The sequence below is a fragment of the Ptychodera flava genome, chromosome 9, assembly GCF_041260155.1.
Source record: "Ptychodera flava strain L36383 chromosome 9, AS_Pfla_20210202, whole genome shotgun sequence".
NCBI lineage: Eukaryota > Metazoa > Hemichordata > Enteropneusta > Ptychoderidae > Ptychodera > Ptychodera flava.
The window spans coordinates 28,511,866-28,536,215 of NC_091936.1; the positions used below are offsets into that span (position 1 = coordinate 28,511,866).

Consider the following 24,350-nt stretch of genomic DNA (forward strand, 5'->3'; position numbering starts at 1 on the left):
TCTTAGACCAGGTAGACTGGGTATGCTTGCTATCCAGTGGCTCGCTTATATGTTATTAGTGTCAACAGCAAGTACAATGATTCCAATGGTAACTTAATTAGTCTAGTCGTGGTTTGCGTCGAACTGATAAAGCGGGGAATTCTTTTCGCCTTCCATGCACTTACAGGAAAACGCAATATTAAGAACAAAAAGTCGATGAAAAAATAAAATTACGTCAGATTTTAAAGTGTAGCAACGCTGTAAGAACGACAATATGATAAAATACAGAAAGACACTATAAACCTTACGAAAGACTATAGATTTTCATTAAAATGCAATATTTTATAGAAATCGCGTTAAGTTATGATGAGACACAATTCTTCATAAAACGACATAAATTCATGCCTGGAGTGAATCAGATGTGTCGTCGAACTCGGTGAACTCGTAGCACACGTCACGCAGAAACACACAACACAATACGACCCGGAAAATGTGGCCATAAAGGGCGCAAAAAATAATTCTATAGACAAATATTCCATAAGGTAAAAAAAATAAGAAAAAAATATAATATTAATGAAATAGCTGACAAAAAAATCAAAGAACAACACAACCAAAAAGAAGCGGAAATGATCTAAAATGCTCCCGTGTTTCAGTTTATATTGCAGTGGTCTGTAAAACTACATTTTTCTCTGATATTAGAGCCGCGACTTTGCTACTTAATTAAAAAATCGTCATGATCAAAACCACGAGCAATATTCATTAAGTAAAGCTTGATTTGAAATGATGTTATGTATACAATTTAGTAATTTGATGAAAGGAAAATGCTAACTTTCTTTTACTGCTGTGACATCATGGTATCGTCGCATTATGTAGTAATTTTAATTATACCAAGTCCTTCAAGTTTTACATGCCAAATTGTGACGGCTCATTAAATATGCAAATTACCAATGAGCTGATATGAACATGCAAGCTGTCTTGCACAATTATTATATAATTGTATCGTTAATATTCATAGCTTTTTAATCAATTTTGGTCAAGTCCTTCAGGTTAAACATCAATAATTGGGACAATTCAGCGAATATTTAAATTACTGAAACACAAAAGATGTTAAATGTCTTTCACTACATTTATGTCATTGTTACATACTTGGTAAGCGTTATCCATTTTGGTCGAATCCTTTCAGTTTTTACCCCTATCGGTCACAGTTCATTAAATATGCAAATCACCAATTAGTCGTCGTCGTAAAAATCCAAAATCCCAGCCCTAGACTAATTCTAAAAATATTGAGGATTGTACACTATCATCGTTTCACCAACATACATAGTAAGTTTCATCGATGTCGGTCTGGATTAAATGAGCCAGTTTCGAGATGTTAATAAATATGTAATTTGGTAATTTCCTTATGTAAAAATGCTAAAACTTTTATTAATGTTATATCATGGTATCTTCAATGTACATAGCAAATTTTGATGTTTGGTTGAGTGAATCCAATGTATTTAGCATTTGCTAACGTGGAAATGCTGAACGACTTTCACTAATATCTTAATGTCTTATAGTATTATAATGTCTACAGGAAGTTTAGTCAACTTCGGCCGAGTCAATCCAGGATATATCCGTGATTAGAAAAGTTGAATATGCAAATTAGTAATTTGCTGATGAGAAAATGCTCAATTACTTTCAATAACTTTCTATCATAGTAATTTCAATGTACACAGCAAGTTTCCTTAACTTAGACAGAGCCAATCCTGAGATGTACCCCTATATAGGAAAGCTCGTTAAATATGCAAATTAGCAGTGTCATTGTCATAACATTTCTAATCGACCTAGAAATCTGCCATACGATTCAATTATTAACATCTGTTGGCAGATTCATGAGATACGGTAGTGTCATGTTTCAACATATTTCATGCAGCCATTCTTCAAATATTGTGGTACGACTGAAATCATTCATTATGCAAATAATCCATAACCGTGCAAGCCGTGCCAAGTAAACTCAGTTGTGCCCACTACCGTATTGCATCTGTGATCCAAATATTATTTAAATCCAAGTAGTGATTTTGAAGGGCCGCCTAATTTGCTGAAATAATTAATTGTGCATTCACGCTCGCCAAAAACTGATCAAACCTCATAATTCTCAAATTACATCGATGTGCCAAATCTGATTTGTGGTTCTTGAGATATCGCGTCCACAGACTGATGGACAGACAGACAGTCGTTGCCTCTAATAAGCTCCTGTGCCTAGACACGGGAGCTAAAGACGCGCGAAAATAGTGTAAAATGCAAATCAAAAACAGCCCTGTCTCTTATTCTCTTCCGAAATACTAAGAGAGTTCGGAACTGTGTGTGAAGTGTGTTCTTGTAATCTCCCATAAGCTTATGCGATGTCGTACTTCGATCACAAATATGGCGGGGGATTATTTCAAAATGTGTTGACGACAGTATAAATGAAACCGAGTTTCGATGATGACTCTTTTCCAAATATTGAGTCATTATATTCCAGCTTCGTCAACAACAGTGACTTTCGTGATGCCATTCCCCAGATTATTACTGGTATACGTATCCAATTGTACAGTATTATTGTGTTCCCAGGTGTTTACTCCATCAACAAAGTCCCTGTCATTTCCAAAACTATAAAATAATCGCAATAATGTACCCCTTGTGTCCCCTAAGGGACTCAAGCAAACTTTGAACTCCATAACGTACTCAGTTTGGCCTCATACAGAGTGTAAGTGCAAAGTTTCATTTCGTCAATTATGGGCACATTACCGCTCCATTATCGCTGGCATGAGTAAAGGATCCACTTATATGCTATAGTGAGTTTTTTATTAATCCTGGTAACGCACTATTATTGAAATCCGAGAACAGGTGTTGTATCTTGTTCGTATTGTTGATGGCTTCCATTCAGGAAGCCTAGCGACCATTCGATCTTAGGGGGCTGGGGTGGGGGTGAAACCAATTTTTTGCCGAGCAGAGGTTTTTTTTTCTTCTGCTGTAAGACAGGGATTAAGTAGATTTGGCGTAAAGCCTTTTCGAATGTTTTACAGCTATATTTTTGTCAGTAGTATAATTCGGTGTTTTCTGTAGTAATTTGCCAAATAATGATATCAGTGATGATTGCTTTCATCACCTCATATACTAGCCGTCACGCTGTGGTTACACCGAGTGCTCACCCCATATATTATATTCCTCATTTATTTGGATAATCTTTTGCAGGTCTTGCCGGACATGACACAATCTACAAAAGTGAGTACCTAAGCAATGTGGATGTTTCTCTACAATAGGCATGTCCAACTCAAAATGTCACGAGATGTGTGGCAATGTAAACGCCATCTTGGTCATCCGGGTTGCTAGGGGTTACGGGGAAGGGATGTGGCACTTCACTGTTTATCGTAACATCATCACCTATAGACGACAAGCCGCGCCGCTGTAGTACGTAATGTTGTTCTTCTGTTCATACTCGGATCGCAAAGTTGTGTTCTCATTGATCGTCGTAGTCAGCGCTGTCGCTACGATACTATTTTCGTTATGGGAAAGTGAGCTGAAATTTATCGAAGAGGAGGTCTCCAAGTACCGGGCAGCCATCGATACAGTGATCGAACTGGAGACGCAGTCAAACCAAACAACAAGTGCTGTCCCTTGGAATGTTGAAACACCGAGAGAAAATGCAGGAAGCGAATTAATAGAGCACTCTGTGTCCCCCTCACCGAGAAGGACAGAAACAAAACTTAAAAATGCGAGTTATTTCCTTCAGAACCATTCATTCGTGGTATGTACACTTCAAAATCTTTACTCGAGACTTTTTCAATTTCTCTCTAGGCGAAAATAGATGTTGTCCGTGACAACTTGCAATGTTCTCTTCACTACAGAAGGGCGTTCTCTCTCTCTTCTCTCTCTCTCTCTCTCTCTCTCAAAATGTTCACATGAGTTTTGCGCTACACTATCGTGTGCGAATTACACGCGAATTAATTATGTTTTTGTGAAAGTTACATTCAAATTGTAAATCCATCGATGGTATCTTTGAGCGACACATCTTCATAATGTTAGTTTGAATCTTAGGTTGCGTGTAGTCATTCTGACACACTGGCAGCAGTATATCTGCCTTGCTTTGTATCTCATGTACAATGATGGAGACGTTTTGAGCGTTCAAGGATTTGTGTACAGCTTCACAGACATTTGCCCATTACAGGCATACTCGGTGAAAATAACAGAAAAGCGACCAGTAACTTCAGTAACAACAAATATAATCTGCACAGTGGCTTATAGTAGCCATTATCACGGTATTTCACAATAAATGGCATTATAAATGTATGGTCCACTCTTCTTTGACTATTAAAGAGAGACTAACGCTGACACACTGCGGCTGATAGCACTTAAAACGTGCGTTGAATTTAAATGTACTAAGAGTAAGGAAAATAAACTTCGTCACATAAATTTTAGGAAAGCGGCAACATATGGTATAGCGATGGTGGACTGGAGGTACTGAAAATGTATTTTTGAGCGCTTATATGTCGCTTTTATGACAGACCGGTTCAATGAGATGAATCGACTGAAAGACCTGTGGACGATAAAATCAAGTGAATCGTTCAGCCCTGCGTGTAGACTGATTAGGTACAGATACGATCACGTGCTTTGGTGTCCATCAGAAATGCGTTGTTATCATTAGCTAATCGCCATTTTGGGAAAATTGAGAAATTTTGTGTACATTACAGTACAGTACAGTGCAGTTGCATCTGACACTCAATGTCTAAGGCATTTCGAACTAAATTAAAATTTGGAGGGCGGAGTGAAATGTTTTCAACACTACCCTGCCCACCCGGGATAATTACCCTATCAACCAACGACATTTACACATCATGAGTTGGTGAACTAATTTTTATGTGTGGATTGTTGCCAAAAGAATGATCTGATTATGAGTTTATGTATGTATGTATGTATGTATGTATGTATGTATGTATGTATGTATGTATGTATGTATGTATGTATGTATGTATGTATGTATGTATGTATGTATGTATGTATGTATGTATGTATGTATGTATGTATGTATATATGTATGTATGTTTGTATGTATGTATGTATATATGTATGTATGTATACGTACGTATACGTTTTGTATGCTTGTTTGGTTAGTTTGGTATGCCTTTCAAATAAAAAGTGTTTTTGAATTTAAGTGAATTTTATCAGTAAAGTCAATGAAATGGTACAATGCTTGTCTTAAATGTGTAAAAAGTACAATTATGAAATATTTGTATACTCGTTCTCGGAGTTTGATTCGTGCAACACAAGTGTTCTCTTGTTTATCGAACTCCTAATAACAGTTGTATTATACCTGTAGCAAACAAGTAAATATACCGAGTGGTGGCTCTCAAATCTAATTGCACAGTAAAAAGTATTGATTATAGCGTGAGGTAAGTAGAGTAGTAGTGTCCCCTTGGAGTGCATTTTGAAGATTTGGTCTCACAATAAGAATAACATACCTTGTAGAAATTGCAAGACTCATTCCAGTAGATGATGTGACTACATAAATAATGCAAAACGACCTTATTTTACATTACGACTATTAGGCCTACAGACTATTGCATGGGCTGTCTGGTGTGTTCCCTTCTGTCATTGAAAGTTGAGGCTTGTACATGTGTTATGGTAGATGAGTTTGAACCGAATGAGTCGGTGTATGTGTCTGTAGACCTTTTGAAAGGTAGTGAAAATATAATAATAGCACACATCTATATCGATTCAAAACGTGGAACAAATTTCGTACAATGACCGGAAATGCGCAGCTCTTCAATCGTTGCATCGGACACAGTCGGGAATAGTCGGATCTGACGCCGGTGGAACTGACGTCACACACGAAATCATTGTTTGCCTGAACACTGAAACTGATTCTAGGGATGACGATCAAGCAAAGCTTACTCTCGTATTTCAGCAGTGTGGAAAAAATATACGAAAGTTTAAAAAAGATTTGTTTCTTGCAATTGCCCATACCACCTCTTTTTTCCTTTCTTTTGCCGCGTTCAACAAATTCCTCAACATATTGTTCCTGAACAGGCCGTTTACACAGTCAACCTTATGGATTCACAATTGATTGGGAAGCTGCCTTCTGTTCATCAAAGACCAAAAGAAAAATCTCCTATTTTCCTCATAGTTACCCCTTTCCTGGAGAAAGCTGCGAAAAGGGAAACAAGTTTTTTGTTGCTACTAGTGCAATCCGCAATTGGTAAATCCGTTGTGAGGATTTATAGAGTGTGTTTGGCAACAGGTGTGAAAAAAAACAGGTCGTATGTTTAGGTATAGAATTATACATCTGCATCAGTAACGTGGAGAGTTTCACCATACGCGTCCGAATCGGTTTGAGTTGTTAGAATCAGTAGATTGAAGGCAATAATTTTATCATAAGAGTGATGTTGTACTTGCTGCTATTTGTACTTGCTATATATACCACAGTCTCTGAAGTATGTTTTAGTGCATGAAGTTGTTAACTTGAAAGGTATCTTTGTACGCGGAGTCCAATAACAGTGACGCGCATTCCGATAACCATATGTTGCTTTGGTCTTTGACCTGGCGGCTGTGTTATGAAAAGACTCTGATAATTTTTTTAACAAATTTGTCTCACAACGATTAAATCATACGACGATTTAAGAACAGTACAAACGAATGTATTTGTAAGAAGGCCATTTAAAGAAAACTATTTGTTTGCCGTCCTTGGATTTTTGAAAAAACTACCAGCCAGCCAGGAAAAAACAAACACAGACAAAAACACAAGTGTATTAATATAAGCTCAATTTTTATTTGGTTTTCTTTGGAAAAATAATATTTTTGTAATGGTGTTAACATTGTACGGCAAACAAAGAATTTTATTATAGTGCATGAATGAAATATATTGTCAACACGATTGGAACTAATTTGGGGTAATTGGATCTTCATATTTTTCAAATTTCTTAGCAGTGTTAGGTGCTCTAAAGCTTAATGTTGCAATATTACAATTTACTCATATAAAACAGGTGTATAACTTAAAAAGGAAAGCAGATGAGCTTACATTTGCAGATCAACAGATATTACTTGGTCATCCAATTATACCAAATTAGTTCCAATCGTGTTTGTCTTAAATCACTTGCTTTGTGCGGGGACATCAGAAGAAGTGATTTAAAGTATGGTGATGCCGAATAACTGGCTGAATAAATCCGCTGAACTACGCTTTCTTCACCATGTGGATTGAATTTTCCTGCTGTACGCTTAGTTGACGCATGTCTACACTGTAAAAATAGCGGACGCCAGACGCGTCTTTACGCGTTCAAAATGTACATGTCGGTGTTCAAATTTGAACGGTTAGTGTTCATATTGTTAACACTAGTGTTCATATTTTTAACAATGATGTTCTAAACCTGAACACGATGTGTTAACAACAATCTCCTTCAAGTGTTCAAAAACTCAGCATCACAGAAATTTTACGTTACTGTGAAACAATTAACAATCTTGTGTGTTTTTTACTGTACGATGGCTATATTAACTTTACTGTTGCCTCGCTGTCCGGCACACGTACACGGATTTTTATGTCGCGAATTTCACAATAAGTGAAAAATATTTCCAGTCTACAATTGCTGAAAGAATGTTTTTTTTTAAAAAAGGAAGTATAAAAATAATTTTACACGTTTATTACGGGTTGAAATATTGAAAAGAAAATCAGAAAACCACCGTGAACGTTTTAATTTTAACATCGGCGTGCAAGAGGCGTTCTACTTCTAAACACTTGGTGTTCAAGTTTGGTGCCTTTTCTTATCCAATGATGCATCAAAACGGAAGCTGCGACATTTATCTTGTAAGCGCACGCTGAAGTCGTGATCGGGTGGAAGCAAGACCAGAAAGGGTAAGTTTTCTCTCCAATATTAAAAGTTATTGGATTTTGAAGCATCTGTATTGTTATCCTTTGAAATTAATTGTATTGTACTTTGAAATAGCTTAACTACGTGAAGAAACCTTTTTTCTTTCAATGGCTGTTAGACCATACACTAGCTGTGAATAAGCAGCGGTTTTTTGCCATAGAGTATCGATAGCACTTGGGTCAAGGGTCATCACTGTAGCGATGACCCTTGACCCGAGCACGATCGATATGCCATACCGCTGCGTAATCACAGCTAACAAATGTCTTTTAGTAACCACAATCGCATGTAAATTTAAAACTTTAGTTAAACATCGCAGAGCCTACACTCTATTGTTTCAGCATATGAGAGTTGGCTTTGCTTTTACTTTTCATCAGTTGATGACACGAAGAAGCCAATATTTTGTAACATTATCGAAAAGAGGCACTGTATACCAAAGTCACCCCTTTTCCTTGACCTAATAAGGCCAACTTGTCTTTCATTTAAAGTCTCATGTCGCCATATTACCTATTGTTGCATTATTTTCAGAATGTGAAAATTTCTATCGAAGAGTTGTTACTGAAGCTGATGGTACAGAAATTGAAGAAGATGAGTGTACAGGCAGCTGTCTGCAAACAAGCTTGAGAACCTCAGTTCATCGCTGATGTAGATTTAAACTTTCGAGGGTTAGTAACTGAATTTTGATAAGTGTCCGTATTTTTGTTCTGAATTTATCTGAGCTATGTCCAGACCGCTATGATCACGCTATGATGAACGTTATGTATAGAACGCTATGATCAACTAAATGTTACTGGAGATTAAGCTTTCAAATACTTGTAGTCGCCCTTATCAGAAGCAAAGGGTGGAATGAAGAATTTAAGCAGAAAGCGACAAAAAATTCACAGTGAAAAATGTACACTCTGAATTTCTGAATTTTCTGAAATTTTCACTCTGCATTTTCTGTCGTTTTCTGCTTCAAATCTTCATTCCACCCTTGCATCTGATGGAGGAGACTTCACGTCTTTGAAGGCTTATGCCAGTAACATTTAGTTGATCATAGCCTGCTACCAAATCTTAGATTATTTTGTATTTTAGATCAACACGTCTTTTGTTCTCGATTTGTTACTGTTTTTAGCTTTGCTGTTAAGGACGTAGACCTTATGATGATCATAGGTGAATGTGTGGCATCATCCTCAAATGTTTACATCCCAAGCTTTTTCTTCAAAACGGCCAGTACGATTCCTTTAATATTTAAAGTAGGCCCTACAGGTTTCCAGGGATTATCCTAATCATGTCTGTACAAGTTATGATGAAATACGCAAATTTGTATTTTTAGACATCAAAGACATTTCAGACATTTTTAAGGTTCCAAGACAAGAAATTGACCTTTTTAAGCTAACAATTCTCTAGTGATTAATAAGCTCAAAACCCCCGTAAATTATTTTTTTAGGAAAGCCTAGATATAGGGGAACATTTTAGTTACCATAGTGTCACCATTGTTTGCACAACTATCACGTGACAGGTAATTTGCATAACCTTTTAAAAATCGGTTTTCCCTATGTTTTGTTTTAATTCTTTGAAATGTAAAGCTGAAATTTTTGTGAGTGCAAGCTGTAATAGCGATCTTCCAAAAGTGTCTCAGAATTTTCTTAAACCTTCTTAAAAATTTTTATGCCAGAAAAACTTCCAGAGCGTTTAATTTAATGCCATTCGTTTTTTTAAAAATTGTGCTCATAAAAAACTAAGCAAGATATAAAAAATCTGAGACATTTTTTGGAAGAGCGTTGTGACAGCTTGCATTCAAGAAAGTTCGAGTCAGATATTTGGAAGAATTGAGACAAAACATACGGAAAACCGTTTTTTGAAAGGTTATGCAAATTACCTGTCACGTGATAGTTATGTAAACAATGGTGACACTGTTGTTGTCAAAATGTTCCCCCATATCTAAGCTTTCGGAAAATATATAATTTACGGGGATTCTGAGCTTCTTAACCACTAGAGAATTGTTAGATTAAGCAGGTCGATTTCTTGTCTTGGAACCTTAAGACATAAGGAATTATCAAAATGTGATATATTCAAGTAAGCCGAATTTTGAGCTTTTTCAGAACAGATCTTTTCGTACCTTTTTACAAGTAAGGACGTATGACGTAATCCACAATAAGTAAAACCTGTTTTGTCATTAATTTGTTCATATTGTTTGAAAACGATCTACAGTGTTGATGGGGATTTTCTTTTGTTTATGTTTTGATAGTAAGGTGTTGATTACCATTGGTGTTTTCCTCAGACAAACTTTACAAAGTGGCCATATGGCCAATAAATACCAACGGTGTTAATGTGCCCAATTTACAATAAATAATTGTATTTTACTCAAGGAATTTTTGTGTATTTTTAAATAAAATAATTTTACTGAATAAAAGTGGTCTGTTTTGTTATTTCCAGGCTTGAACACCCCATGAACGCGCAAAATTAAAGGTGATCAACAAGTGCATATCATGTGTTCTAACCTTTAACTCACTTATTGTTGAACGGCGTCCATGCGTTCAAAAAGTGTTACAGCCCTTTGAAAGCGTAAATGCGTTCAATTGTTTGAACACATTTCATGTGCAACCACAGGGTACACAGGCTTGTTGTTTATTTGTGTTTGTTTGTTTGTGTGTATGTTTGTGTTTGTTTATTTGTTATTTTTAATAAAATAACAGCGAAAAGCTGTTTTGTTAATATTTGTCAATAAAGAGCAGTTTATTTGTTTATTTGTTTGTTTATTTATTTATTTGTTTGTTTGTTTGTTGATACGTATTTCCGATGGTTAGGGTTAGGGTTAGGCTTGAGTTAGGGTTAGGGTTAGGGTTAGGGTTAGGGTTAGGCTTAAGTTAGGGTTAGGGTTAGGGTTAGGCTTATTCACTCCCTCTATATATTGAGACAAGGGGAGCAAGTGGGATTCCAACATCTGTATTTTCAAGTCAAGAAAAACACACCAAATAAATGCCGGACAATTGAAATATTGGGTTTGTGGCAGCATCATGTCCTGTACTTACCACACCTATCCTTTAATTCGATGGAAAGGGCAAAAATCGGCGATATTTAGCAATCTTTCTCCTTTGATTCGTACAGTTTGTACGGCAAAACGTAAGTGTCACACTTTGGCGGGTTAGTACGTCAGAGAAATTCAAATCGGACCAATCAGGCAGCTTGTTAGACTCACAGCAGTATACGCGAACGCCAGTTCTCAAGCGACTATACCACAGCAAGATGCAGTCGTGCCTGTGACTAATACGTGTTCGCAGATATCGAGAATGCAACAAAAAAGTCGTTGATTCACTGTTCATGACAACGGATCATACTTTAACCATTAAAAGATGTAAAAACAATGGAAAACTCGAGTTCCCTTGACAGCAACGTAAGGAAAATGACACGTTTTTCCAGTACTTTCTTGATCTTTGACCCTGCTCACCCCGTCGCCTAAATAGAATAGTCTCACACACGTCTGCATGGTTTATTTCATTGACGGCCACGATGTCTGTTTTCATGTGAACATGCAGTTGCTCTTGTGTGAAGCAATTATCCTTTCATTTGTGAAGCTTTTTTTCCTGGTGACTATTACAATCACTGCTATGTTGTTGTTTTCACAAGATGTATACGGTTTGATACAGGAATATTGAGTTGCCTTTCCGTGTAGGCAATATGCATGCCATGCCAGTTCACATACACTCAGATCAGCAGCATACATGTACATGACGTCTTTGTTTCAAGTTTGAGGTTTTTTCGACGCTGAATTTTACCAAAATGTCACTTCTGTATTCAGAGATTGTGTAATCATTACCTTTGGATAAAGTTGATTTGGAAAGCGATAGACACATCCAGAGGAGTTGAAAAAATCGTGCATAAAATTAGCATAAGTTAAGCGACCGTGGCAGAAAAAAATGGGATGCTCGAGCCCCTCCACAGTTTTTACCACCGTTCAGTGTTGCCGAACCGGGGGCTTATAGTATACTCGGACGAGTACAGTATTGTTCGTGGTATGAAGGTTACTGCCCGTAGTTTACTTTCGACAGCTAGAAAACTATTAGAATTGAACCAATACCAAGAACAACTTTTCCAGCCGCGGAAATTCAACCATAGCGTGGCGACGGTCTCTCTGTATTTGCTTACTTCCGGGTTTACGCTCATGTTTTTTTTTCCATTTAGGCTCGTATATCTCACGAACTGATTGGAAATGAGTGCGTTTCGCACAGATGTATAGTTGAAGTACTCTAGTGGAACCTTCTTCTCATAAGACCAAAGTGAATGTTACGGCATACAAAGTTGTCGACGATTCGTAAAGGGAAAATGAACATGGCAAAATGCGCCAAAGTAAAATCATGCTGGTTCGAGCCCCACAACGGTAACGTCTCCAGTTCGGGCCAAGGCAGGGCTAACAAGCTATCTGATTGGTCAGATTTGAATTTCACTGACGTACTAACCCGCCAAAGTGTGACACTTACGTTTTGCCGTACAAACTGTACGAATCAAAGGAGAAAGATGCTAAATATCGCCGATTTTTGCCCTTTCCATCGAATTAAAGGATAGGTGTGGTAAGTACAGAGACATGATGCTGCCACAAACCCAATATTTCAATTGTCCGGCATTTATTTGGTGTGTTTTTCTTGACTTGAAAATACAGATGTTGGAATCCCACTTGCTCCCTTGTCTCAATATATAGAGGGAGTGAATAAGCCTAACCCTAACCCTAACCCTAACTTAAGCCTAACCCTAACCCTAACCCTAACCCTAACCATCGGAAATACGTATCAACAAACAAACAAACAAATAAATAAATAAACAAACAAATAAACAAATAAACTGCTCTTTATTGACAAATATTAACAAAACAGCTTTTCGCTGTTATTTTATTAAAAATAACAAATAAACAAACACAAACATACACACAAACAAACAAACACAAATAAACAACAAGCCTGTGTACCCTGTGGTGCAACATGTGTTCAGATATGGAACACATGGTGTTCAATATAATGCCTGATGAACACGGAGTGTTCAAAATCTGCACACCTGTGTTAAAAATTGAACATTGGTTGACACGTAGCGTTAAATTTCTGAACGTCTAGACGCGTTCAAAAAGTGTTACAAAAAGGCGTTTAATTGGTGTTCTATCCTTGAACATATTACCTTAACTTTACAGTGTAGTCAACATTTGATGTACGCGCGGTACCAAGCACTCTTAGCATTCTAAAACACTCTATTTTCGAATTTGATTGTAAAAATCTATATTAAAAGGTCTGATATTAACAAGGTTGTTCAAAAATTACTGAGACTTGTGTCCTGCCAATCTCGGGCAATGCATTCGCCGTAAGATGTACGACGCTGTCCGTCGTTAATAAAGCACACCCAGCGATGGTATACCACGAGAGTTTGACCAGTTCACGACACATATGCACGGCGTGGAACGTCATAAAAGGAATTTTCCTCAAGCTGAGAGCTAGTGTGCATGTCTGCCATGGTATATCGCAAATATACCACGGTTCTTTTGGCGTCTCGACCAATCAGATCGCTGTATTTGCACCATCAATATACTGGTATGATATAAATAACATTATAACACACCACATGCTCATTCCGTGTCGCGATTCGCCAGAATACGTCACGTGACGAGAAAATAGATACGTCTAGTCCCTACCGGATCGACAAAAGTGACGTCAGAGGGTATTTTTTGAAAAGCTATTTCCCTAGGGAAATAGTTTTGACCAAATTTGGAAAAGTGCCCGGTCACGTGACCGTAGTGTCGTCTGCAGCTTTGCAACAATGGCTGGTGACTAGAACGTGATGTGCGTCCGGAATAGGTGACGACGCATTCTCTTAAACAGATTTTCTAACATTTTCCAACATTCTAACAGCGTAGGAACTTGAACAGCTCATCGACGGAAAAGATTAAAGTACAACTTAGGATGTCGCTAGGTATGCTTAGAATATTTTTTGAAAGAAAGTGGTACCACGTACAACTGAAACCGCTGTGGAAACATCGCCCAGTAAACTTGTCACAATGGATTGTTGCGGTGCAAAATATCAAAACACATTAAAAAACTATACAACAATACAACATGAGCATGTGGTGTGTTATAAAACACCTATATATAGCCTGGTCTTTATTCGGGCTCTAGCGCTCGTCTATTACCCCTCGTGGCCGTGTGTTACCAGAAACACATCGCTATACCCCTCGGCCTACGGCCTCAGTGAATAGCGATGTGTTTCTGGTAACACACGGCCCCTCGGGGTAATAGACGGGCGCTATAGCCCTCATGACCAGGCAATAGGTGTTTATTATTGCACGATTGTGTGCCTTACCCATAGGGAACTCAGGCTCCGATGATGATGATCAGAACGTGACGATGATGATGATTAAACATTAAAAATGAAGGAAAATAAAAATGTAATCGGACTCAGTAAAGTTGTTGTTGTTGTTATTGTTGTTGTTGATAGTATTTGTAGAAAAGAACAAAGTATGGGTTGCAAATTCAATACAGCCAAACTATACACATGCACTGCAAAATTCATTACAGCCTTTATAGTATACTATATACATGCGCTGCAAAATTCAATACAGCCTAACTTTGCGCCCACGTGACTTACACAACCGCCGGGCCTTTTAAATCTGGAATGTAGTGAGACGGCAAGATGCGCTGAAAAACCTGCCGATTTGTCGACTTTTCATCGGTAAGAGGTAAAAAATGTTTGAGTATGATTGAGAAGGACTAATGTGCTTTGACCCTACGTCGAATTTCACCACTCTCGATGCTTGCTAGATGCATTTTGGGCGATGGAAAAGAAAGCGTGTGGCAATGAAGTGACATCCCTGGGGGTAAAGTTAGGCTGTATTGAATTTTGCAGCGCATGAGTATAGCATTGAGGTAGCTTACCTCCATGTCTACAGTAAGGCTTTATTTAATTTTGCAGTGCATAATTTGTTCTTTTCTGCAAATACTATCAACTACAACAACAACAACAACAACAACAACAACAACAACAACAACAACAACTTTACTGAGTCCAAATATATTTTTATTTTTCTTCATTTTTAAATATTTAATCATCATCATCATCACCAATGAAATTTTGCAGCGCATGTGTATAGCATGGAGGTAGCTTACATCCATGTCTACAGTAAGGCTGTGTTTAATTTTGCAGTGCATAATTTGTTCTTTTCTGCAAATACTATCAACTACAACAATAACAACAACAATAACAACTTTACTGAGTCCAAATATATTTTTATTTTTCTTCATTTTTAATGTTTAATCATCATCATCATCACCATCTGATCATCATCATCGGAGCCTGAATTCCCTATGCCTTACCCGCTTCCTTCCAGGGTCGCGCCACGTCATTTTTATCCTGCTCGGCAAAAACAGAAGGCCCAATTTCTAACTCGGCCAAAAAACTTAATTGATCTAGTTCTAACAAAACATCACCCAGGGCTTTATTTTCCATCGGCGTCTCTGAGCCAGAGGCAAGTAAACCCCTCCAGTCGTTGCCGAACTCAGTGCTTAGGGGTGGACCATTTGATATCCTGGGGGGGGGGGGCTTGGAAGATTTGGGGAAAAAAGGATGCCAGGTGGAGTTGCTCGAAAAAAAAATCTGGCTTTAAGTGGCTGTGGAAAAAACAATTATGGACCATTGCGACTCGGAAAAAAAAATCTTGGCAATTGTTCGATGCACACTGCAGCATCAATAAAATCAAGCAGCAGCTCTGGAGTTTTACAAATCATAAACCATTGCAAGCTTGAGGAACAATAACTGAATAATTATGAACAATTGTACAGTATACATGACCTTCTGATTAGAGGAAGTATGCTGAAATTGAAATTGCTCACCTGAGTGTTTTCCAGAAATGTGTAAATCTGAATGAATGTATTTTGTCAAAAATACCACAAGAAGAGAGACAGCCTGCAAACATTTTACTATTATCGTTTGCGTATAGAAAACTCATAACAATGAAAAAATGCGTAGAGACTCAATCCAATGCGTAATATTATTACGCATTGGATCGACTCTCTACACATTTTTTCATTGTTATGAGTTTTCTATATACGCATGTTTTATTCGTAAATGCGAACGCTGTTATAGTGAATTATCTTACCAATGTTTTTCTTAACAAAAGCGAATGTGTTTTGATTAGAATTGAATGAGTTTGATGGTTTTGGGGAAACTACTATGTGGTAATGAAGAATGGGAAATGAGCAATGAAATGAGCAGACAGCGGGTGATTTAAGATTAAATGTTACATCTTCACTGCAAATAAAACCATAAGTGTGTCATAAATAATACAAACAAAACAAAATCATGTTTGTTTGTTTGTTGTATGTGAGCCACGTCTAAGACACACAACAAAAAATACGTTTCAGTCTGTAAATGTCACCTCAGATGCCACCAGAGGAAAACCATTTCCACTCCAAAATTTCATTTTTCGCCTTGCCAGAGGGGGGACACCCCCCTCTCGCCCGCTCTCCCCCCCTCGTTCGCTACGCTCACTCGCCACTCAGTCGCTTAGCTCCCTCGCAGTCCACCCATCTACTTTCTTAAATTACCTGGCTACTTTCAATGTAAGGACAACACTGACAAGTAAATGCCATAAATGTACATGATTTTACCAATATGTTTTTGTAAAGTGAATCAAAAATGTACATGTATTTACATATCTTTATTTAGTTCTTGAATATGGTCTGTGTGCGATAGAACAGCATCTTGTTACTGGGTGTGAAAAAACCAAGCAAACAAACATTGCACCGAAATTTGGTAAAACAAAAATATATCTCGAAGAAGGAAAGTGAAAAAAAAGCTGCCAGCATATGCCCTGTAAAAAAAAATAATTCATGGTGAAGCACGTGGGAAAAAAAATAATGGCTCTCCACCAATCTTCCAAGCCCCCCCCCCCAGGATATCAAATGGTCCACTCAGTGCTTACAACAATGCATGTGATGATACGAGTATCTCTAATGATCAGTTTTCTGTGTTTCCCGCGTTCCCCAGTCGCGGATTCCGCAGACCCTAAAGTTTGTATTATGTTAATCAATGATTTGCATATATCATGTCAAACGACAGGGCAGGGCTTGAATCTGGCTAAAAGGTTTTGATTTAAAAACAGGTTCCGAATGGTGACCTCGAGTGCCGAAGGCACACTATGGGGCCAATATCGCAGATCTGTCAGTCTGTGTGTCTCTCAGTCTGTCTGTCTTTTTGTCAATCCGTCAGTCCGTCTGCAGACCAAATTTGTTGAGATCGGTACTTTGAAAATTGAAGCTCTAAATCTGGCCAGTAGGGGTAAGTGAAATCCAGAATGAGCAGAATCTCATATACATGGCTTACATTATTAAGAAAAATTTGCATAATTATGATATGATAAAATGTTGAAAACACAAACACACTAAAACAGCAAATGCATAAAATTTGCACACACAGTATCATCAGGTGCACACACAGCGTCATTTAACTAATGAAACTGAAGGTTGTCCAACAATATATTATTCTAGGCCGCAGCGTTCTAAAACCCTATATGACACACACGTTTTAGAAATGAATCTACGTATATATTATGAATAAAGCGTACACGCTCACATGCATTCATCCATATATGTATACATTCATGCATTTAAGCATACATACGTACATACATACATACACACATACATACATACATACATACATACATACATACATACATACATACATACACACATACATCATACATACATCATACATACATACACACACGTATTTACGTACGAGCGTGCGTGCGTACGTCTGTCTGTCCGTCCGTCCATCAATCCATCCGTCCATTCATCCCTCGCTCCCTCCCTCGCTCCCTCCCTCCCTCCCTCCCTACATGTACTTGTCAACAACGTTGGTTATATTACGAGCAAAAGGCGAGCTACAAATTTAGCACCTCTAAGGGAAGCCTTTTATTGAACTGTATTCTCCGTCAAATGCCAGGCGCGTGCATCTAGTGAAATATTGTGAACATGAGTGAGCTTCGATCTTTAGACTAGTATAGATCTGTTACATGCTTAGACTTGGTTCAAGTCGGTGAATTTAAAAAAAATAAAATCATTTATAATAGTTTCTTTTGTGTCTCTCCTATTTCGTACAAACCTATCCGGAATTTGGCAGCTCACGCCAGGTTTTCCCAGCGATTGAATGCGTCACGTTTGAGTCTGCGCAGTAGTGAGTTAGTTTCTGCCGGATTCCGGGTGAAACTCCGCTGTATAGCGTTCACTCCACTCATCGCGTTCACCCTACTCATCGCGTCCACTCACGCGCGCGTTTCACATGAAAGCAAAATACAAATCATTGCGTTCACTCCACTCAAACATTCACAAATCACAGACTTGAACCAAGTCTAATCTGTTTAATACATGCTCACATTTGCTTGTCTAGGGATGATTGTTACCATGCAATGTGGTCTGCATACTTTGCCATTTGAAGACAATGGCATATTACAGGAAATTTGTCGCATTTCTTTTATACAAACTTCGTGTTTTTTATCGACTGGCCCATGGTACGGTGCATGGCCTGCTCATGTCGAATGGTAAAGAGATCACAAAGCAGTATATGAGGTCCCTGTAATTATCATAAAGGCAATATTTTTACGAATCCCTTGTCGTATCCCGTCATTTCCACAGACTACTTCACCATCAGCAGGCGTAGAGAAGCATATCTCGTCATTTTCGGAAGCAGAGGAGAATGTCACTTCACTATCGGAAACAGTCGACAATACCATATTACCGTCGACAAATGGCAAGAATGCTAACTCATCATCAGGGTCAACAATGAATATCTCGGCACGTCGCTTTCTCGTGTCAGTCCACTACGATTTTAACGGACCGAACGTGCACTATGAAGCCTTCAGAGCGGGTCTGGCCTACGCCTTTCAAGAAAAACGTACTATTGTCGAACCATATTTCTTCACGCACTGGACACAAGGACTCGCGGTCCGGAGAAAAAGGCTGTTCAATGAGACCTTTGACCTATCGAAATTACGTCAAATCGTGGATTATGCTACAGTGGAAGAATTTAACAAAGAATGCAATCACACGATAGAGGTCCTGCTGGTCGACCCAGCTGTTACTGTGGATAGGGATGCATATCTGGATCGCGCTGAAAAATATCTACGATTCTACGATATAAAACTGCCAGAGTTCCACGATCTTCATATTGGTCTCCGAGAAGCGCTTTCTTCCTACAGTAAAGCTTCATCCGTAAAATGCCTCGGGGTATATATGCCCTCCTTCTGGACATCGCCGCTTACCCAAGGGGCGGCGCTGTCTGACGGTACAATTGACCGACATCTGGTGTACGCCAAACCGATCAGGCGCCTGGGGGAAACAATCGCGTCAATCATGTGCGACGGAAATGCCTATATGTCCTTGCATTGGAGGAACAGATCCGGAGAAGTGTGAGTGATACTGAAACAAAGTTTGCTTTGTACGGGCCTCGGCTACCTTGTGGCACTTGGAAAGTCGAATTTGCCAAATTCGACTTGCTAGAGTGAAACAAACTGATAAGTTACACTAAGGCCGCGTTCAAAAAAATGGTAGGGGGGGGGGCTGGAGGAATCGCGATTGAAATCTTATTTTTTTTCAGATCCCCCCTCAATACCCTCAAAAATTTTCAAGTTCCCCCCTCGATACCCTCAAAAATTTTCAAGTCCCCCCAAATTACCATATAGCCGCATATTAATTAGGAATGCACACAGAGTAAAAAAAAAACATGTAATGTGTCGTTCTGCACGCAAATGTTCAACACTACCTCTTATCAGCAGGTTGTAGAGCCATATACCTAGGGCAAGTTCTTAAATGATTCATTTTTAAATGCATCAGTGAACGTTTTGGATTTCTCAGTCTAAGCCGACTTGAGTTTATCCAACTGTGGCCAGTTCAATGGCACCAGCTGAAAAGCACACAAAATGACAATCATGAGAGAGTATGAAATTTGTGTATTCCTAGCTATGTTTAACCAAATTGTGAAAAAATGAGCACAGTGACCTACCGAGAATTTTTTTTTCAAAAGTACAAGACATATGTACAACTTAGATGCCACTTATAAAATGTTTACAAAATTGACAATACTGGAAGGTTAAAATTTCCATGAAATTAATGTTTTAATCTCAGAAATTTTGGGTGTAATAATGGCAAATTTGATAAAAAATAAAAGATTCCATTTAGTCACACATTTTTCCATTTAAATTAGAGTCTTTACTGTTCAAAGTTTTACTTTTGTGTTATTGGTACAATGAGATGTGAAAATTTCATTCACTGCATGAACTTGAAATGAATGGTTTTATATATTGATTTTAAGTGATTTTAGAAAAACTGACTTTTCATCGTACATTTGTATAAGATCAAATATGGTGACCCCATCTTTTTTCTCTAATATTTGATTCTTCTCATATGCCAGAATTCAAATATCCATGGTAACTGTTAGTCCCCTAGTCTTCTATGCGTTGCTCTCTGGCTGGATCTTGTGTACAAGTAGATGTATTGTTTCACTGTCAATTGAGTGTCCTATGACCGAAACTCTTCTTAAACTACATCAGAGTCAGAGCTACATGTATCACTGTCACTGCCAGTAGTAGTAGCAGGGCAGTAGTTGTACAAACTTTTTATTTTGACAATATTTTTGTTCAGTTTATACAATTGTGTTCTTGTTCTACTCCCTACAGAATGTTGAGCTATCCAGTATTCAGCTTGCCAACACAGCCTACGTGTACCGTGCATTTGCATCATTCAATTATCACCAATATTTAGACAAACGGGCTTTGTTGACAAACTGAATATTGTGTTTTTCAGCAGCATGCTGTAGAGAGACACCAAGAAACTGTGTTTGATACATTGCATAGAAATATTGAAAAATTATCAACAGTTGTAGCTCCTGCCCCATTACAAGGCCAACTTGTTCTACGAAAATTTAATGGCATTCATACATTTTTAGACTTTTTGAGATTTAAAGACATAAAATATGACAAAACGGTTCTAGATTTTGTTTAATTATTACTAACATTGGAACCATTGGACAACATCAAAATGTTGGGAATCAAAATATTTTCAGGTCCCCCCCCCCTATAGGCAGAGCAAAACTTTCAAGTCCCCCCCCCTCGACTACCCCCAAAAATTTCGAATCCCCCCCTGAATTCCTCCAGCCCCCCCCCCCCCCCCCTCACCACTTTTTTTTGAACGCGGCCTAAGCATCAAAGCCACCTGATCAGCTCCTTCTGGAGTATACAAGTGACCATTATCATGCCGTAACTCACCAGTATATTGAAACTGGCGTGTTCGTAGAAACAAATACTCATATTTTCAATCGATATAAAGCATTCACATACAAAATGTTTTAGTAATAATGCATACAGCAGGTCCCTATCCTTATTTTTTAGGGTTGTGAAGGGATACTAAATGAGGATGCGCTCTTGCATGCACACACACCCACACTCTCTAACATAAATGCATAAAGAAGGATAGACAGACAGACTGACAGAGATATACACATGCCAGGTGACAAGCACGGCTCATGCTGCTATGTACCGGTGTAAGCAAATGGGAGCTGACAAGGGATCACTTCTAACACCGTTCTATCTGTCTGTTTTTTACATGCAGTTGTAAGCCGAATCGAGGTACTTGTACCGGTGAAGACCTTGAACTGATTGAAGCCGTCAATAAAACAGCTATAGCGGCCGCAAAAGACATTAACATTTTTATGCAAGAACATAATGTGTCATGTATCTACGTTGCACTTCCTCCCTTCGCGAAGGTGAGTTTGTTAAATTTCATGATAAAATATAGCAAAGTGTCGGCGTGAACTTTAACCCCTATTTTGACACCAGCTACAGTTTTGACCCTATCAAGCACTCTGATTTATCATTTTGTACAAAATGTGTAGGTTTGTCAGAAAAGATTAGGCCAAATATGAAGACTTTAGACCCCGACGTTTTTGCTCTGCAGTACGAACTCGCAATGACACAGCCGTACTAAAGTCAGGAGTTAGGAGTGAGTCTTTCCCCCGTCTCGACTCTCACTTCGACAAAGCCAGCCAGCTTACCAACTCTAATATTCAATATAAACATAGTTGACCCAGTTTCCCGCGAAATGTTTGCATAAATTACTTGCATAAATTATTTGAGTCATTTTATAGTTTTGACATGGGTTCAAAAGGTAAGAGATTTGAATATTTTTCAGGTAACTCCTTGAACGTGAGAAATCAAGTTCTTAACTTTGAATTGCCGAACTTCGGTTTGCGTACAAATATATTTAAGCATGGTAACTTCAAATTTGGAATTTTGATGTAAAAATTTTAGAATTTTCATTCAGTCAATAATGTACACCCTACTGACAACATGCTGTGTTTTATAATATATATCACCAATGGTGAATTAAAGGACCGGGCCGGTAAGAACTGTATAATTGCTTTATTGACATCATCGTCATCATCAGTTGCCCTAATTATGAAGATTTTCTTTTGGAAAAAACAGCTTTGACACCTACAATCACATGGGTATATGTCATTTCAAATATATGCAAATTAAAATGTAAATTAGTATACAAATCAGCCAACCCCATGCTTTTCTAATCTCTGGAGAATTCTGCGAAGGGTTCATCCTGTTTGGCAAATTGTTATGGAAGCGGCAACCATTTCTTAATATTCTCTTCTTCAACTCGGCAATGATATAAAAGAATTGAAATGTTCTGATAAATTTATATCTCTGTAATTCGATAATGGCAACATTTTTTGCCATTCCAATGATATAAAAGAAGTTAAAGCTATGAAATACTCTATGCGTAACTGTCATTATGACATCGGACATGATAAGATATTTCATTTATGTTATGTAATGATCCAGTATAACATGCGTCACACCGATGATTAGATACTGACACATGCTGACAATATGAAAACTTTCATTGCTGGCATGACATCTTGATGTACGCCCTCATGCGCCGAGAACTTTGTAATGAAGAATTCAGGCTCTTGTATACCTGTACAAATCAGAGTATGACCATCATCAGGGCACTTGATATATGCACGAGCAATAGCGAGTGCATATATGTCGTGAGTTGGTCGAAATCTCGTGGTATACCATCGCGGAGTACGTGTGCTTTATTGTTTAAAGAGCTTACGTTTGATTGATGTACTCGAAAATGTTGTCATTATCGAATTACAGAGGTATAAATTTATCTAAATATTTCAATTCTCTGTGCAGGCTATGTTTCAGTTTCTGAGGGCTGCTGGAGTACCAAATGTTGTTGGTGTGGACGACTTGATGTCGGAAAAATACCATGAAGCAAGAGAAGTGGTCAACGATAACTACATCATGTCTTTAGTGGAGCAAGAAATTTGTATAGGTAATGATTTCTGATATTCATAGTGAATCACTTGTGATATCACTTGAAAATGTCGACTTAAGTTGTATGTGATATCGTTTTCCCTTCTGTGTTACAGGAGCCAAGATCTTCGTGTCCAGCAAAGCTTCAAGCTGGTCTCGTCGGGTTCGCCAATATCGCACTGCTTTTGGTTTGCAGAGCATGTATTTGGCAGACATCATCACCTGGAAAGATCCTCGTGTTGCTCTTAGAAAGTGAAAGCACAGATATTTAGTTTGATCTGATCCCACACACACAATGGTAGAGGCAAATCTAAGAGTGAATTTGAGCGAGATAAGGTAATTCCTAAGCTGCAAATGTCGAACATATTCGTTTTCCAAATGTACTTGTAGCCTATCCTCAAAATAGGAATTACATTACAATTGGCGCCTTCATTGTAGACCATTAAGGCCGGTGACAGAACCTTTGTACACAAGTCAGGGCTCGAAATTAACTTTTTATCCTGGTAGTCCACTTGGGCTACCATTTTCTGAAGTTGGTAGCCCAGTGACAATAGCTGGTAGTCCATGAATATTTTAGTTTAGGGATACTGTACTCGTCTGAGTATAAGCCCTCGGGTCAGCAACACAAAATAGCAGTAAAACTAGGGGCTTAAACTCGAGAAACCCCATGTTATGTGTCACGAACGCTTAATTTATGCAAATTTATGTACATTTTAACACTTTCTATCACTTTCAAAATCGGCTTACACATCCAAAGAAATTGTAACTTGAGTAAAGAAAAACAGAAAAAAATATTCTCATGATCTTTATGAAGTGGCATGCCTTGTTACACCCGAGTCTCTCTATACAGAACGCAATACACTGATATTGATCGACAACCATAGATAAAAGACAGCGAAGCTCAGTCAAGCTTAACTGACACAGTGTTTTATATTACTATTTCAAATCAAACTGATTACGCAATCTCTTGATATAGAAGTGACAGTTTTGTGAAATTTCAGCATCAAAACCCCAAAACTTAACGCAAGTACGTCTTGTATGCTGCCGATCAACAGCATAGTGTGAACTGGTATGCAAAGACTGCACACGGAAAAGCAACTCAACATTCTGGTATCAAACGCTCTGCATCTTGTGAAAACAACAACATAGCAGTA

General features: G+C 38.1%; 1 protein-coding gene across 1 annotated transcript; it reads left to right on the plus strand.

Annotated features, from left to right (window-relative positions):
• The first annotated feature begins 3,310 nt into the window (after nucleotides 1–3,310).
• Nucleotides 3,311–24,011, plus strand: LOC139140583 (uncharacterized). Its single transcript, XM_070709928.1, has 5 exons — nucleotides 3,311–3,745; nucleotides 18,503–19,275; nucleotides 21,473–21,626; nucleotides 23,074–23,215; nucleotides 23,313–24,011. Exons 1-5 carry the CDS (start codon nucleotides 3,416–3,418, stop codon nucleotides 23,450–23,452), a joined length of 1,539 nt encoding a protein of 512 aa, XP_070566029.1. The 5' UTR covers nucleotides 3,311–3,415; the 3' UTR covers nucleotides 23,453–24,011.
• The last annotated feature ends 339 nt before the right edge of the window (nucleotides 24,012–24,350 follow it).